The 14,776-nt window shown below is 51.6% G+C and overlaps 2 protein-coding genes across 5 annotated transcripts; both read left to right on the top strand.

The window, feature by feature from the left end:
- Positions 1 to 1,076: 1,076 nt before the first annotated feature.
- Positions 1,077 to 11,930, top strand: DCAF11 (DDB1 and CUL4 associated factor 11). Of its 4 annotated transcripts, none has more exons than XM_063301582.1 (14): positions 1,077 to 1,289; positions 3,950 to 4,077; positions 4,484 to 4,605; positions 5,159 to 5,223; positions 5,349 to 5,449; positions 5,989 to 6,135; positions 6,213 to 6,267; positions 6,346 to 6,414; positions 6,850 to 6,907; positions 7,252 to 7,437; positions 7,976 to 8,129; positions 8,247 to 8,399; positions 8,895 to 9,001; positions 10,027 to 11,930. In XM_063301582.1, the coding sequence occupies exons 1-14, from the start codon at positions 1,141 to 1,143 to the stop codon at positions 10,153 to 10,155; spliced, it is 1,623 nt and encodes a 540-aa protein (XP_063157652.1). In that variant the 5' UTR covers positions 1,077 to 1,140; the 3' UTR covers positions 10,156 to 11,930. The 4 variants fall into 4 exon arrangements, with proteins under 4 accessions (XP_063157652.1, XP_063157653.1, XP_063157655.1 ...); XM_063301583.1 differs by having other exon boundaries at positions 8,895 to 8,997; positions 10,023 to 11,930; XM_063301584.1 differs by having other exon boundaries at positions 1,109 to 1,266.
- A 257-nt stretch (positions 11,931 to 12,187) lies between these two features.
- FITM1 (fat storage inducing transmembrane protein 1) lies at positions 12,188 to 13,582 on the top strand. The gene is made up of 2 exons (XM_063301586.1): positions 12,188 to 12,485; positions 12,964 to 13,582. The coding sequence occupies exons 1-2, from the start codon at positions 12,241 to 12,243 to the stop codon at positions 13,580 to 13,582; spliced, it is 864 nt and encodes a 287-aa protein (XP_063157656.1). The 5' UTR covers positions 12,188 to 12,240.
- Positions 13,583 to 14,776: the final 1,194 nt, after the last annotated feature.

Raw genomic sequence — 14,776 nt, forward strand, 5'->3', positions numbered from 1 at the left:
TATCAACTCGCCCCACGTCACCTGCTTCACTGTTGTCCAATCAGAGAGCGAGAAAGTTCCTCCGGAGCCCGCCTCCTGACATCAATCAGTCCGCCCAGGACTTTGCGCGAGGGCGTTTACAACGGGAGCTGTCGGTCAAACTCAAGAAAGCCAATCCGGTCGTGCTTTGAACCAAATCGATGACGCCTTTACCTTATCACCTAGTTTACGGCGTGGGCGGGGCGAGGCAGGGTAACAGCAACCAATCCGAGAAGGGCAGGCCCGCTTTAGAGCCTCACGTGCCACCACGTGGGGCAGTGGGTCGCGGCCAATCGTTTTGCTGCTGGCTGGCCCCTCCTCCACTCGGGTTCGAGCGGCTGCCCCTCTAAGATGTAAACAAGGCCTCGCGCTCCGACCGTTAGAGGGTGAGGAGGGTCTCGTGCTCAGGACGGCGGGGGGGCAGCAGTAGAAGGACGAGCGGGACGCTTTTCATTGGCCGGCCCGGACAACCCCGAGGCGGGGGGGAAAGTCGGGGGGCCAAGAAGAAAGTAATGCGAGAACCTTCTGATTGGTGGGCAGGGCGAGCAGTTGGGCAGCAAAAGTGTCCCCCCAGTATGGCGCCTGCTGATTGGAGGAGCGTGGAGAACGGGGGACGCCCATTGGCGGAGCGGCGGTAACGGCCCGGGAAGGGTTCTAACATGCCGGCTCCCGATTGGCGGGCTCCGGCGGGGGGACTGTTGACGAACGGAGGTGAAGGGTTGCAGGGGGGCAGTTGCTCCACAGGCGCCTCCGAGATGGGGTTGTTTACTTGGGGGGGCCAGTAAGCCTTTCCAGCGTTGGATGCTGGGGTTGGGGGGCACGGGGGGGTCGAAGTTAGGGGACCGGGTATGGGGGGAACAGGGAGGCCGTGGGAACGGGGGAGCCCGTCCTTTGGTCTCTGGACGCTCCGAGGCCCGGGGTGGTGGGGACACTCCTAGGCCTCCCTAGGAAGGGACTCGGTCGGTGAGCGGCTTTGCCACGTGACGGGAAGAAGCCCGCCTTGCTCTCCTGCCTGCCTGGCAAAGTTCACTGGTGCGGGATTTTCTCTTTCACCACAGTCTCATTTCTGAACACCAGGAGGGCAGTGTGTGTCTTTGGCACCCCTGGAGAATGCCCTAAGACATGGGCTCCCGCAGCAGTAGCAGCGCTGGCTCTGGGGGCCGGGATAACCAAGGCGCCTGGTCTCGGAGGGACTCGGGGATCCTGCGCAGCGAGGACGAGGACGACGAAGATGTGGATCTGGCCCAGGTACTGGCATACCTACTGCGCAGGTAACTCGCCTCCCCCCGGCCCCTTTCTTTCCCGTCGTGGCTAGGGGATACCTCCTGGGAGAAGGATTCTGTTCCCGGGCCGTGCCCGCCTTAGGATGCACGCAGGGCACCTTGAGGAGGCCAGGGAGCAAGCCCTCCTTCCAAGCACAGGAGTTCTGTCAAGGCAGGCAATGGAGAGGAACTGGGCCTGTCCCTCCCGCCCGAACTGGTGATCTGGATGAAGAAGACGGACTCAGTAAGTGGAATCTGAAGCGGAGTCTATTTGGCGTGGAGCTGCACGAGGCGTTCCTGGAAAGCTCTTGCTGTGATCGATTTTCTACTGAGCCGCTAGGGATTTTTGAACAGGAGGTGCATACCTGGGGAACAGCATATCAAATATTTTCCTCAAGGAGCTAACGAGTACGTTTAATAACGTTGGCTGGACCGCCGAGCGAGGGTTGTGTGCTTCTCATAAAACACGTAAATCACGGAAAGAATACATGATGGTCATCGGAGTCATGGTTTAGGTTTAACTGCTCTCCTAACCGTTAGGTTGGACTCTCGCCGGAAACCAATGGTGTGTATGTTGGGTCCCGTAATAGGGGCTGCCCACCTTAATGTTACCAATCCCTTAACATTGTTATATTTTCTTGTGGAGGAAGAATTCATGTTCGTGCCTTTGCACCCACTCTCGGCATTCAGTTTTGATGGGGCATGTGCTTCTACCTACGTTCCATAGGATGGGAGAAATTTGTAAGCATTTAAAATAAAATTCAGTCAGTACTTCTACACTTATAGAAATTTGACCAAGGAAAGGGATCAAATACATATGAAGGACAGAAGAAATACAACTATTTATTGTGGACAGCGTGGACTAGCTAGGAAGGAAGACATTTCTCTTTGACACTTCCCTTGTCTGGTTTTTGTAATGATCTTGAACTTGGAAGGATCCCAGGGCCATCCTTCATGCCTTTTCAACATGTGAAATACAAGACTCAAAGCAGCTGCATACTCAGACAAATCCAAGCTTTTCTGATTGATTAGCTTTCTGTCAAGAAAACATTTGTGTGTTCAATTTCAGCATCTCAGCTACCTGCTGATTTGGCAGAGACTTGTCAGGAAAATAGTGTGCAACTTCAGAGATTTCATTTGGTGCTGCATCCAGTATAGCCCATTTCCTGCTAAGCATAGGATTGGGGAAAATTTATTCAACTGGTAATGCACATGTTGTTGTTGTTTATTCGTTTAGTCGCTTCTGACTCTTCGTGACTTCATGGACCAGCCCAGGCCAGAGCTTCCTGTCAGTCGTCAACACCCCCAGCTCCCCCAGGGATGAGTCCGTCACCTCTAGAATATCATCCATCCATCTTGCCCTTGGTCGGCCCCTCTTCCTTTTGCCTTCCACTCTCCCTAGCATCAGCATCTTCTCCAGGGTGTCCTGTCTTCTCATGATGTGGCCAAAGTATTTCAGTTTTGCCTTTAATATCATTCCCTCAAGTGAGCAGTCTGGCTTGATTTCCTGGAGGATGGACTGGTTGGATCTTCTTGCAGTCCAAGGCACTCTCAGAATTTTCCTCCAACACCACAGTTCAAAAGCATCGATCTTCCTTCGCTCAGCCTTCCTTATGGTCCAGCTCTCACAGCCATATGTTACTACAGGGAACACCATTGCTTTAACTATGCGGGCCTTTGTTGTCAGTGTGATGTCTCTGCTCTTAACTATTTTATCGAGATTTGTCATTGCTCTTCTCCCAAGGATTAAGCGTCTTCTGATTTCCTGACTGCAGTCAGCATCTGCAGTAATCTTTGCACCTAGGAATACAAAGTCTTTCACTGCTTCTACATTTTCTCCCTCTATTTGCCAGTTATCAATCAAGCTGGTTGCCATAATCTTGGTTTTTTTGAGGTTTAGCTGCAAACCAGCTTTTGCACTTTCTTCTTTCACCTTCACCTTCACCTTCTTTCACCTTCATCATAAGGCTCCTCAGTTCCTCTTCGCTTTCAGCCATCAAAGTGGTATCATCTGCATATCTGAGATTGTTAATGTTTCTTCCAGAGATTTTAACTCCAGCCTTGGATTCCTCAAGGCCAGCTTGTCGCATGATGTGTTCTGCATACAAGTTGAATAGGTAGGGTGAGAGTATACAGCCCTGCCGTACTCCTTTCCCAATCTTAAACCAGTCTGTTGTTCCGTGGTCTGTTCTTACTGTTGCTACTTGGTAATGCACATGTTAGTGGGCATGAAATTTCTGGGCATGGCTATTATCCCTATTAAAGTGGGATAATTCCATCTCCCAATTTGCAGTCATGTGCTTATTTTACATCACTGTGGAAAACTTGAGACCAGCTTCCATTTTAATGTCCAAACTTCATGTGGAGAATAAAATAATATGGTGACTCGTTGTATTCATTCATCCTTGTGTAATGATTCTTGTCTCTGAAAGCTGAGTTATGTTTCATTTTTCTTAAGTTTTTCCTTGGAGCCTTCAGAACAGCATTTGCTTCAGATGAAATAATTCCATGGCTGCTCAGTTAAAATTATTGGAGAAGGAGAGGGAACAGGAAACAAAAATGTTGCTCGCTTCCTTTTTACTTGTGAATGTACTATGGGGAAATAGTTCATGAAGCAATGGATTTGTAATTCCTAATACTCCTCTTTGTCTCCTTCCTATTCTCCTCAGAGGACAGTTTCACCTGATGCAGGGAGGGGGAACAGCCGGTGCTCAGGTGTTCCAGGCGCTTTCTGATTCAGAAGATGACACTGACAGTGCTTGGGAAGGACGATTAGGAGATCAGTACAAACCCCCAGGTATCACCAAGACTTCTGCTAAAGAAGCCAAGTATTGTTTTCTTCATGCAGATGCACTCCTTTGAGTTTACGTAATAGTAATAAACAAAAGTTAATAAGGTCAGGCTTCATATTTGAGGAAAGCTCGTTATGCAAGATTAGACCTCAGAATTCTGAATGTTGTATTTTCTCTCCCCACTCTGAAAAGTCTGATCTTATTGTGTCCTAGCCAGGGTGTTTGTGATCCAGAATTCTGTCTAAACACTAAATTAGACCTCAGGCACAACACCCAACATTCAGACAGTCTCTGACTTAGATAAACCCAAGGCTGAGGATTAAGTTTTCCTGGCTACATCCATAAAAATATCCTAAGTTTGCCTAGGGCTATTTTATATGCAGTCTCTTTCTTTCTCTTGATCTTCTGCAGTGGATTTGACACCAGATACTCGTGATCTGGAGTGCAACGAGATCAAAACACGCATCCAGCTAGCAACAGGCAGGCTTGGCCCAGTGCGAGGTGACCGTAGCATCCCAAGGCTTCTTTGCCAGGTGTCCTGTTTTGCTCTTCTGAGATCTTGGAAACAGATTGGTTCATCTTGGCTTCAGAGTGGAGGGTGGAATCAAGATGGGGGAAAGCGGCTTCAAAAGCAGGCCTTAATTTAAAATTGATCTGGTCTGGAAGCAGGGCCTCTGATATGAAAAGTATAGTCCCTCCCGCAATCCGATTGTGAGGGTGCAGCTCAAGTCTGCTCTTTGAGACGTGTTCTCCTGTTTCCTGCCACGTGGGCTTATTGCTAAATACATGACTTTCAGTTTTGCCCCAGAAGTGCTTTGGGGATTCAGAAAAGGCCATGCCAGTGAAGACCTTGTTCATAGGTAGAATCTTGCATTTCAGCAAGAAATGAAGGGGAAGATTTCAGAGTCATGTCCTTGGGCTACTTTGGTACTAAAAAAAGAAGCTTCTGTCAGACTCTGGTAATTCTTTCCCCTAACAAAATGTGATACTAACTTTGGCTTTCTGGGTTGTTTTCCCTTGTTTTCCTGCTCCTAGAATAGATCATGAGAAGATAGATACAATTTTCCCCCTTTTCCTTTCCCACAGAGAGAGCGAGGCCTTTGTCATAACAGCAGTTTCTCTGCTGGGGAGTGTTCGCGGATGGTGTCACAGTAAGTATCCGATAAGAGAGATCGTCTGTGTGTGTGTGTAAATTCTCAGGCAAGAAACAGACAAGTGATTTTAGAAGAGAATCTCTGCCAGAATAATCTATGCCTCATCTCTGCTCTTCTTCCAGCTTCCTTCCCAATCACTTGACCTTCACAGACTCCTATTCCCAGAAAGCCTTCTGTGGAATCTATTCCCGTGATGGACAGCTCTTTGTAACTGCTTGTCAAGGTACTTCGCAGACTTGATCTACAATAGGAATCTTTTTTTTAGAATGTCGTCTTTGCTTGGTCTTTTTGGGAACAGAATGCTGGAGAAGAGAGGCCTTGATCCCTCCATCACGGTTCTTGCCGTCTTTTTGCACTCTTAACCAAGAGGGATATTCCGTTTTCGGCTACCACAGAGATCAGTCAGCAAAGTCCTGGAATGAACTGGAGCTCATGATAAAATTGGGTCAGAGTTCTCTAATAGTGTTTGACCCTGGAACAGTTAGCTCAGGGTGTTGTATGAACCCAGCCATTGTGGTTCATCGGTCCTGGCTTATTCCTCAGTGTATTTTGTGAATCCAGCCAGCTGTGGTTTATTCAGAAAACTCAGGTGTAATCAGTCATAGTTTAGCCAAGTGGATGGAGCCACTGTAAAATATGCTAGTGTGGTATGTACGCAAGAAGAGGGGAGGACCGAGGCAGTAGTCCTGCAGCCAGGCTGAAATGCTTGGCTGCTGGGCATTGTGCACAGAAACGACTTCTGTTCCCTGTTTTCGCTCTTAGACCAGCGGATCCGCTTATATGACTGTGCCTATGGAGCCTTCCGGAACTTCCGGAGTATCAAAGCCCGAGATGTAGGCTGGAGCGTGCTGGACGTAGCCTTTACTCCAGACGGGACCCATTTCCTCTACTCCAGTTGGTCAGACTATAGTGAGTATGGCTCTTCTGGAAAGCTGGTGCATTCAGGTAGTATGTACTACAGACTCCCTTGCTCCCTTCTCTCTTAGTTCACATCTGCAACATCTTCGGTGAGAGCGAGACCCAGACGGCACTGGATTTGAGGTAAAGAGGAGAGCCCAGCCAGCCCCCTTGACTGAAAGAGACCCAGCATCTGGTATCATGCCATTCTCTTCTTTGCAGGCCCGACGAACGCCGCTTTGCTGTTTTTTCCCTCGCGGTCTCCTCAGATGGAAGGGAAGTGCTTGGCGGGTAAGCCGGCCAGTCTGAACGGCATCTCTCCCACAGCGCAGGGCCCCCGTGAACCTTTCCTGCTCTGAGCCTTTGGAGGAAAGATCTTCTAGCCAAGCTCTGTTGGCCAAGAGTTTTCTGGGGATGTCCTGCCACCGGGCTCCTTCCACCCCGCAGCCATCTCTCTCAGCTCCTCGTTGGCTTGGAGGCAAGGCAGCAACGCCCCTCTGTCTGCTGGCTCTTCCTTAGTGGCGGATGAAAGCAACCCACTTTGAGCCTTTGTTTTGTAGGCCCATTTGAATCCCAAAGGCAAAGTAGAAATACTGTGACTGAGTTAAAACACATCGATCTTTGCTACTCAGACATTCTCCTCCTGTGCAGGGCTGCTGCATAAGTCCCTCAGCTTGACTTCCGCATGCCACCCCACATTGTCTTTCTTCTCTACCCACTCCATAGGGCTAACTACGGCTGTGTCTATGTGTTTGACATGGAGCAGAATAAGCGAACGCTCAAGGTACTGCTGGGCTGGGCTGGGCTGGGCTGGGCTGGGCTAGTCCTTTCTGAAGTACCGAAGTCTAGCTCGTTGTCCATCTGGCTGAGGGAAGCATCATCTGAGGCTGCAGAGCTGGCTGGAGTGCCCAGAAATCTTAAGTGGATCCTCCAGAACTCCTCTGTGCTGCCTGATGTGGCCCCCTCTGTTTAGCAGCAGCCTTTTGGGGCAAGTGGGCAGGGGTTCTCGTTGAAGTCCATCAGATGTGTTTTTGGGAAAAACGGTATCTGGAGTCAGAAGGCATGTACTTTCCCACTGAAATCTCATCCGCTCCTTGCCCCTCTGTTCCATTTGCTCCCTTTCCACAGATTGAGGCCCATGAAGATGACGTGAATGCCGTTGCGTTTGCTGACAATAGTTGCCACATTCTGTTCTCGGGGGGTGACGATGCCATCTGCAAAGTGTGGGACCGGCGCACCATGAGAGAGGATGAGCCCCGGCCTGTGGGGATCTTGGCAGGTCACCAGGATGGCATCACCTTCATCGACAGCAAAGTAGGCATGGCTCCCTCTTGCCCTAGCGCAGTGTTTCTCAACCTCAGCCACTTTAAGAGGTGTGGACTTCAACTCCCTGAATTCCCCAGACAGCCATGCTGGCTAGAAAATTCTGGGGGTTGAAGTCCACCCATCTTAAAGTGGCTGAGGTTGAGAAACACTGGCCTAAAGCATCTCGGGGATGTTTCCCTTTTCCCTGTTTCCCTTTTAAAGTTCTCAAAACAGATTCTGCATGACCTGATTATTTAGTTTCCTTTTTAAAAAAAAAAGTGCATGGGATCTGGATGGTTGTGCAGCGAACTCCTTTGAACGCCTAGCAAAAGCACAGCTACTGTTGAGAGAGTCCGGTACTTTTTAATGGAAGACGCACGCCAAAAGTGGATGAATCCTCCTAGGACGCCAAGAAAACCCCAAATTAAGGCTTTTTTGGTCCTCCAGCTGTTGCCCTTTAGAGATGCCCCTACAGGAAAGAAGGTGTTTTTTTAAGGCCAGATGAGTCAAGACGGTTCCTTAAGCTGCTGTTCTCCTCCTCTCTCAGGGGGACGCTCGGTACCTCATCTCTAACTCCAAGGACCAGACAATTAAGCTGTGGGACATGCGCAAATTCTCAGGGCAGGAGGGCCTGGAGGCATCCCGGCACGCAGTCACTCAGCAGAACTGGGATTATCGCTGGCAACAGGTGCCTAAGAAAGGTGCGCTGTCCCAGGGGGAGCTGGGGTGGGTGCAGGGGGTGGGTGCAGGGCGCGCGCATGCTGAGGACAACCTCCGTCTAGCCCTTCCTTACGTCTTTCCTTCCTTTCCCTCCCCAGCCCAGCGCAAATCAAAGCTCCCAGGCGACACTTCCCTCATGACCTACCGGGGCCACGGAGTGCTGCACACGCTGATCCGCTGTCGTTTCTCCCCTCCGCATAGCACGGGGCAGCAGTACATTTACAGCGGGTGCTCCACAGGGCAGGTGGTAGGTGAGTGGCTGGGCACCCTCGGGGCCTGGGGAGAGGACACACCGGGGGTGGGGGTGGCGGGCTACAGCGGTTGGCTTGAGTAGAGAAGTTGGGTGGGGAAGAGAGGGAATCCACCGTTCAGCCGGTGACACAGACATTCCTCCCAAGTAAAAGTCCCTCAAATGGTATTGGTCCAAGGGTGGGGGTTGGAAAATGTGAAGATGTGAAACGTTCTCTTCAGTGTTCTTATTCTTTTAAATCAGGGCTTGGGGGGGCCATTGCGCTGACAGAGCGATGTAAAGGGCAAGCAGGATCTCAGAAACGTCCGGGTTATCTGTGCTCAAAAGATTTGGGGATCCCTCTCTTTAATTTGGCTGTCTGGTGTCTGACCCACCCAGAGCCTCCTGTCAGATCTTGGAGCAGCCCAACGCCCTCCGGGGCTCTGGGCCCTCTCCCCTTCTCTCTTGCCCGACATTGCTGCTGATGCTCCTCTCTTCTCCCCTCCCACCCCCCTAGTGTATGATCTCCTGAGCGGCCTCATTGTGAAGAAACTGATCAATCACCAAGCGTGCGTCCGGGATGTGAGTTGGCATCCCTACGAGGAGAAGATTGTCAGTAGCTCGGCAAGTATTGGGAACAGATGGGGGAGGAGGAATGGGAGCCCTGCTTTCTTTTTGCTCTGATTGGCTCCCAGAGGAGGAGCAGCCCATTTTGCGGGGCTGCATTTGTTCGTTTTACGGCCTGTCCAGAGGCGTTGGGAAAGGCACCTTTTTCTAGTAAGAGTGCTCCAAGTTCTTTACAGCATTTTATTTCTGTCTGGCCTTTGGGTCAAATTGTCAGCAGGGTGAGTCGCTTTGAATTCTAATCACCCCAGTGGCTTCCCTCTGCCCAATGCAAGGGGCTGGTGTGCTCCCCTGGAGCCCCTGCAGCTGTGGGGCAAGAGACCATAGCCAACAGCTGGAGCAGAACTTAATCATTGAGAAGCCCCTACGTCGTACCTTTATGAAGGTTGAAGAAGAGGGAAGCTGGATCAGGACCTCCTGGGCTGAGGTTGGGGTGCAGACATGGTTGTTTGTGGGTTGGAGGACATGTGCCCCATATTGTGAGATCAGATAGACCGCTGTTTCTCAACCTTGGGCACGTGAAGATGTGTGGACTTCAGCTTCAAGAATTCTGGGAGTTGAAATCCACACGTCTTCAAGTGGCCAAGCTTGAGAAACACTGAGACAGACCTTGGACGAGGACCCAGTTGGTTACAGTTGAGGGACTCGGACCGTCCAAGTAGCCTGTTGCTTGGGGGCCTCTTGTGTTTTCCTGGCACCTCCCCCCCCCCAAATGTGACTTTGTGACTAAACCCTAGATTGGGGCTCACAAAACACAATTGCTGTGTTCACATAGCATGTTATGCCTAAACAAGGCAGAAAGCCTCTGGCTTAATGGGACAGCTTAGTTCACACAGCATGTGTGACAATTCCTGGTTCCCACAATGTGCTGAATTACCTTTTAGCTTTTTAGCCTTTTCTCGTACATTGTTCAAATCCAGGCACTGTCGTGTCTTAAACCGGCACAGCAGAGCCCTTGACAGACTTTGTCATCCCCGGATAGAAACAATGAAGAACTTCTCCCTCTCTCCCTCTCTCTCACACAGTGGGACGGAAACGTGTGTCTCTGGGAATATCACCAAACAGAATATGATGAAGATGATCTTGGAGCCCCCGAGCAGCTTCTAACGACGAGAGAAAAGTACCACAAGGTGGCAGGAGATCCCCACCAGTAGCCTTTCCTTGCTGCTTGCCACTCTTCTCCAGTCTTGGACTTGCTAAGGAGTGAGGGGGGGGGGGGAAATACGCCTTGTGTTGCCAATGGCTTGAGCGTGTTTGAGAGGGTGGGAAGGCGACAGCTTCGTGTTAATGCATCCCCCACCCCCCAGGTTATAGCAATTCCATCTCTGAAACCCGGGGCACGATTGGCTTGAGGGCATGGGCATCATTCCGTGCCCAGCTCGTAAGGATCCTTAGTCCGATGACAAGAAACAAAAAAAAAAGTTTGCAGGCAAAAGAAATAACAAGAATAACACAGCTGGATTTCTTTGTCTGTGCTTGGCTGACTCTGGAGCCCTCCAGCTGAGCTGGCCGTCGGTCCCGCAGAGCCTGGTCTGACGGCCGAGCGGGCCTGCCGCCATGGGGTGAGGGGCATCGAAGCCCACAACATCTGGAGGGCTAAGGCCGGGCACACTGGCATCAGTCAGCCCTCGGAATGAAACCTGTTGGGGGGTCTAAAATCATGAAGTGAGACTGCCCCAACAGCAGTCAGTCCTAGCTGGCTCTGGGCGGGGGCTCCCCCTGCCTCCCTGTAGAATGGCCTCAGCAGCGTATATGATTGCTGGCCACCTTTGGGAAGGAGATGGAGAGCAACTAGATCCTTTCATGCCTCTTCTGGGCACCTTGTAAGACTTTTCCTCGTTCTGGCTCTTAGCAGGGAATGGAAAAATATCTTTTCTCTGGGTCTGAGCAGCTGAGAGGTGACTTGTGTAGCACGCAGCTGCGTGCGGTCTTCAAATCCTGGCAGATCCCTTGCCTTCGGAAGATCCTCTAGGTTGGTGTTTCTCAACCTTGGCTGCTTGAAGATGTGTGGACTTCAACTCCCGGAATTCCCCAGCCAGCATGGCTGGCTGGGGAATTCTGAGAGTTGAAGTCCACACATCTTCAAGTTGCCAAGACTGAAAAAACACTGTTCTAGGATGACTGAAACGGCTCCCCCTTTGTTTGAAGAGGGCTGGCACGTGCTTGCTGACCCCCAGGATTCTCTGGACCTTGCAGGATATTCCTAGGGTGACAGGAAAATGTCATCTGCTTTTATAAATTGTGGCAGAGGGAGAGTTGAGCTAAAGATGGGGGGCAGTACGTTTCGTTCTTCCTTTGCAGCTGCCAGCCTCTTCCTCTTCACTCAGATGCTCATTCCTGTATCCTTGCTTCACGTCTGCCCCCAAATCTCCCTCTTCCCTGTTGCCCTCAGTCATCCCAAGAGCTGGAGACCTCCTTTCTGTCCCTTCCTTCTCCAGGGGCAGGCCTCTTTGGAAGCGGGCAGGGGGTTGCTGTCATCTTCAGCCTTTTCCTCTCTAGGGAAGATGGCTGCATGGGGTCCCAGCTTGGGGGTTCCTGGTGTGGCTACTCCATATCATTTGCTCCATTTCTGAAATGGTCACAGGTATGGTCTTATCTCCTCTGTAAATATAACAGGCAGGCTTCTGCAGGGTGCCTTTCCGGCACCTGAAGAGTTTTGCTTTTTTTTTTTTTTAATGGGTTGAACGGGTAACTAAGGAGTGCTGCGTGTTGCCTTTAAGTGTGAGTAAGCAGGAGAAATCCTGGTTTGTTTCCTCTAGTTGGAGAGAAGGAGCCCTCCGTCCTTCCCTGTGTCCAGCCTTCTGGGCAAGAGAGGGCCATCCTGGGGCTCATTTCCAAGTCTTGGTTTTGTAGGAGGAAGGGTCTGCACATCTCTGTTCAGGGGTTATGCAAACAGCTGTCTGTGTCAATAAAAGTGGTTGAAATTTGATTTGTTTGGATTTCTGCTCTTTTTTTCCCCTCCCTCCCCAGAGTGCAGGGTTGGCTTCGAACACACCGTGGGGCCGTGTGTGTTCCCCAGCCACCCTCCCTGCACCCCTAATCCGTTCACCATTCTGTCCTTCTCTTCTTCTGCCTTCAATCAGCTGTTCCCGCTGAGCTTGGCAACGTGCCCACAGCTGTTGCCGAGTGTCAGTTCTGTGCGACGTTTTTCTGTTGACTCGCTTCCTCTTCGTCCCCCGGCAGAGGAGGCTGGGGCATCTTTGCAACCTCCTTCGGGTGGGCTGATCTGAGGGCAGGGGATGGCGGAGGGATCAGGCCCCAAGAGGTCCTCTTCTCTGCTGGCCGTGGGCGCCGGGTGGGCCGAAGCCCTGGGCCAGGCCCTGGTGGTTTTCTGGAGCAACCAGTACGCTTGGCTGCTGGGGGTGCCAGGCCTCCGTCGCGCTTACCACCTCTGGCTGGCGGCTGTGGTCATTTTCGGCCCCCTCCTTCAGTTCTACGTGGATCCCCGGGCAATCTTTGCCAATCATCACAACTTCTTTAACATGTGAGTGACCCTGGGGTCTTGTGTGTCCATGTATGAAGGCGGGGAGGGGGCAAGCATGGTGGGGGCAGAGATCAGCTTGGAGGAAACAGAAATCTTGGGGGACTGAGTCCTCTTTACCCGCCACCAAATACCACGAGGTCACCCAAGGTTATTCCATTCCTCTGTCCTTACCAGTTTCGTGTAACAACGTACTTGATTTCAACGTTGGTTCATTAATATCTCTTCCATTGCCCATTCTCTAGTCGTTAACATGGTCTTGCAATTCTTTGCCTTGCTGCATTGTCATAAATTGAATGAAAAATCTAGTTCGCAGCCTCTGACTTGCAAGGAGCAAGGAGCACAATAGTGAGGTGGGGCAGGGCAACGTGAGCCTGCCCATCGGACCCCTGGCTGTTTTCCTCCCTGGCACGTGCCTTGGTTCTCCCGGGCCCGCTCAGATCTCCGATTCTCACCCCCCTCCCCTTTTCTTCCCCCACAGAAAATTTGTCAGGTCTGCCTGGGGCTGGACCTGCATCTTTCTAGGCGGCTTCATCCTGCTGGTGGTCTACCTGCCCACCCACCAGGTCCTGCTCACTGCCCGGCACCTCACCCGCTTGGCGGTGGGGGCCGGCCTCTGGCTGGGGGCCACCAAAGCCTTCCTGCTGATCGAGAACCTCACTGGCTACTGCTTTGACCCCATGCCGGAGGGCCTCCTGGTCAACAGCCTCCCGGACAAGTGGACGTGCCTGCACGAGGGCCACAAGTGGCACGGGTACGACGTCTCGGACCACACCTTCCTGCTCACTTTCTGCTGCCTGCTCATGGTGGAGGAGATGGCCGTCTTCCGGCGCTACCTGGCCCAGGGGCACTCTGCCGGGCTCCCCCTGCGCCTCATCTTCCTCCTCAACATCCTCCTCCTCCTCCTCTGGAACTTCCTGCTGGCCTGCACGGTGGTGTACCTCTACGATTACAGCCACAAAGTCGTGGGCGCTGCCATCGCCACCCTATGCTGGTTCCTCACCTACAGGTGCTGGTACCGCTGCCCCTGCTCCCCAGGGAGACCCGGGGCGGGCCTCTTTCTTCGGGGAACCCCAAGAGAGGCCACGAGGCAGAACTGAGTGTCTCCCAGGGTCGTCCGTAAAACTCCGGCGCCCGGGTTGGCATGGAGCTGGCAAGAACCCTGAATTTGAGGGAGAAACACCCAATTCTTTGCAAAGTGGCTCTTCCGCCCCTCCCACAGTATGAACCTCACGTACCAGGCAAAGCAAAAGGCATTTCGTTAAAAGGGGGGGGGGTTCAAGTCTTTATATAGGGTACAGAAACAAATGATACGTACATTTGATGTGTGTTGTGCGTCAGAAAGCAACAAATCAAACAATAAAAGACATTGATTAGATGTGAGAAAAGACAGACGCCCTGAAAATACATTGCATCTCCTTTCCCACCCGGGTTTGTTTCTCTAACACTTGCAACTTTAGTCAAGGACTTCAGAGTCCTATTGTCTGGTTGCTGAAAAGGCTGGTTTTTGCACATCCAAGGAAATGGCTTTGGCTCAGAGGAAAAACACGGCTTCCTGATCTTCAAAAGGAGACCCCGGTGCCATGCAAAAATGCCAACATCACCTTTATTAAAATGCTAATAATAAAGCCTAAAGCTGGAAGCCGGAGTGCTCCGTCAGGAGGCCCAAATAAGAGACGTCTGCTTCCAATGCACTCTCCTTTGCCAAGCCTCTCTCTGGTTTCTCAGTGGTTCGGAGAGATCCAAAGATGCCCAGGGTGTTTCGGGGCTTGTTCAACGTGGAAGTAAAATTCCACCGTTCCATTTCAAAAGAGGGGTTCACAGCCCTCCCTGCCTGCACTTTTTTTTTTTTTTTTTAACTGTCGCCCACCTCTCAACGTTGTAGCTTTAAGTAATTATTTGCCTCTTTTAAATCACCAGCTAGATCTCAACCTTGGGAATTTGAAGATGGGTGGACTTCAACTCCCAGAATTCTCCAGCCAGCAGGGCTGGCTGGAGAATTCTGGGAGTTGAAGTCCACCCGTCTTCAAGGCGACGGTGAGGATGGCGATGCAGATTTTCCAAGCTGAGGATTCGGGGCAGCCCGCTCCATTAGGAGCCAGCCAGGCCACGGAAGGCTCTTCCGCTCTTCCTTTTGATATTCTCCATTGCTCTGGGCAAAGGTTTTTTTTTCCCCCTTCGATCCAGCGATTCCCTCTGCTGTGGGTTCCTCTCCTCTGCGGTCGCGGTGGAGAAGGACCCCTCTTACCGTCTTCTGCAGAACGAGGCCTGCTCCCGACATCGGGAGCTGCGCC

Source organism: Candoia aspera, chromosome 4 (genome assembly GCF_035149785.1).
Source record: "Candoia aspera isolate rCanAsp1 chromosome 4, rCanAsp1.hap2, whole genome shotgun sequence".
Lineage (NCBI taxonomy): Eukaryota > Metazoa > Chordata > Lepidosauria > Squamata > Boidae > Candoia > Candoia aspera.

What these genes read in the sequence shown, in the direction of transcription:
- DCAF11 (XM_063301582.1), top strand. Translation starts at nt 1,141, where the DNA reads ATGGGCTCCCGCAGCAGTAGCAGCGCTGGCTCTGGGGGCCGGGATAAC. An exon ending in CTGGCATACCTACTGCGCAG is followed by an intron (nt 1,290 to 3,949) that starts GTAACTCGCCTC and finishes TATTCTCCTCAG; the next exon opens with AGGACAGTTTCACCTGATGC. An exon ending in CTTTGTAACTGCTTGTCAAG is followed by an intron (nt 5,450 to 5,988) that starts GTACTTCGCAGA and finishes TTTCGCTCTTAG; the next exon opens with ACCAGCGGATCCGCTTATAT.
- FITM1 (XM_063301586.1), top strand. Translation starts at nt 12,241, where the DNA reads ATGGCGGAGGGATCAGGCCCCAAGAGGTCCTCTTCTCTGCTGGCCGTG. An exon ending in CATCACAACTTCTTTAACAT is followed by an intron (nt 12,486 to 12,963) that starts GTGAGTGACCCT and finishes CTTCCCCCACAG; the next exon opens with AAAATTTGTCAGGTCTGCCT.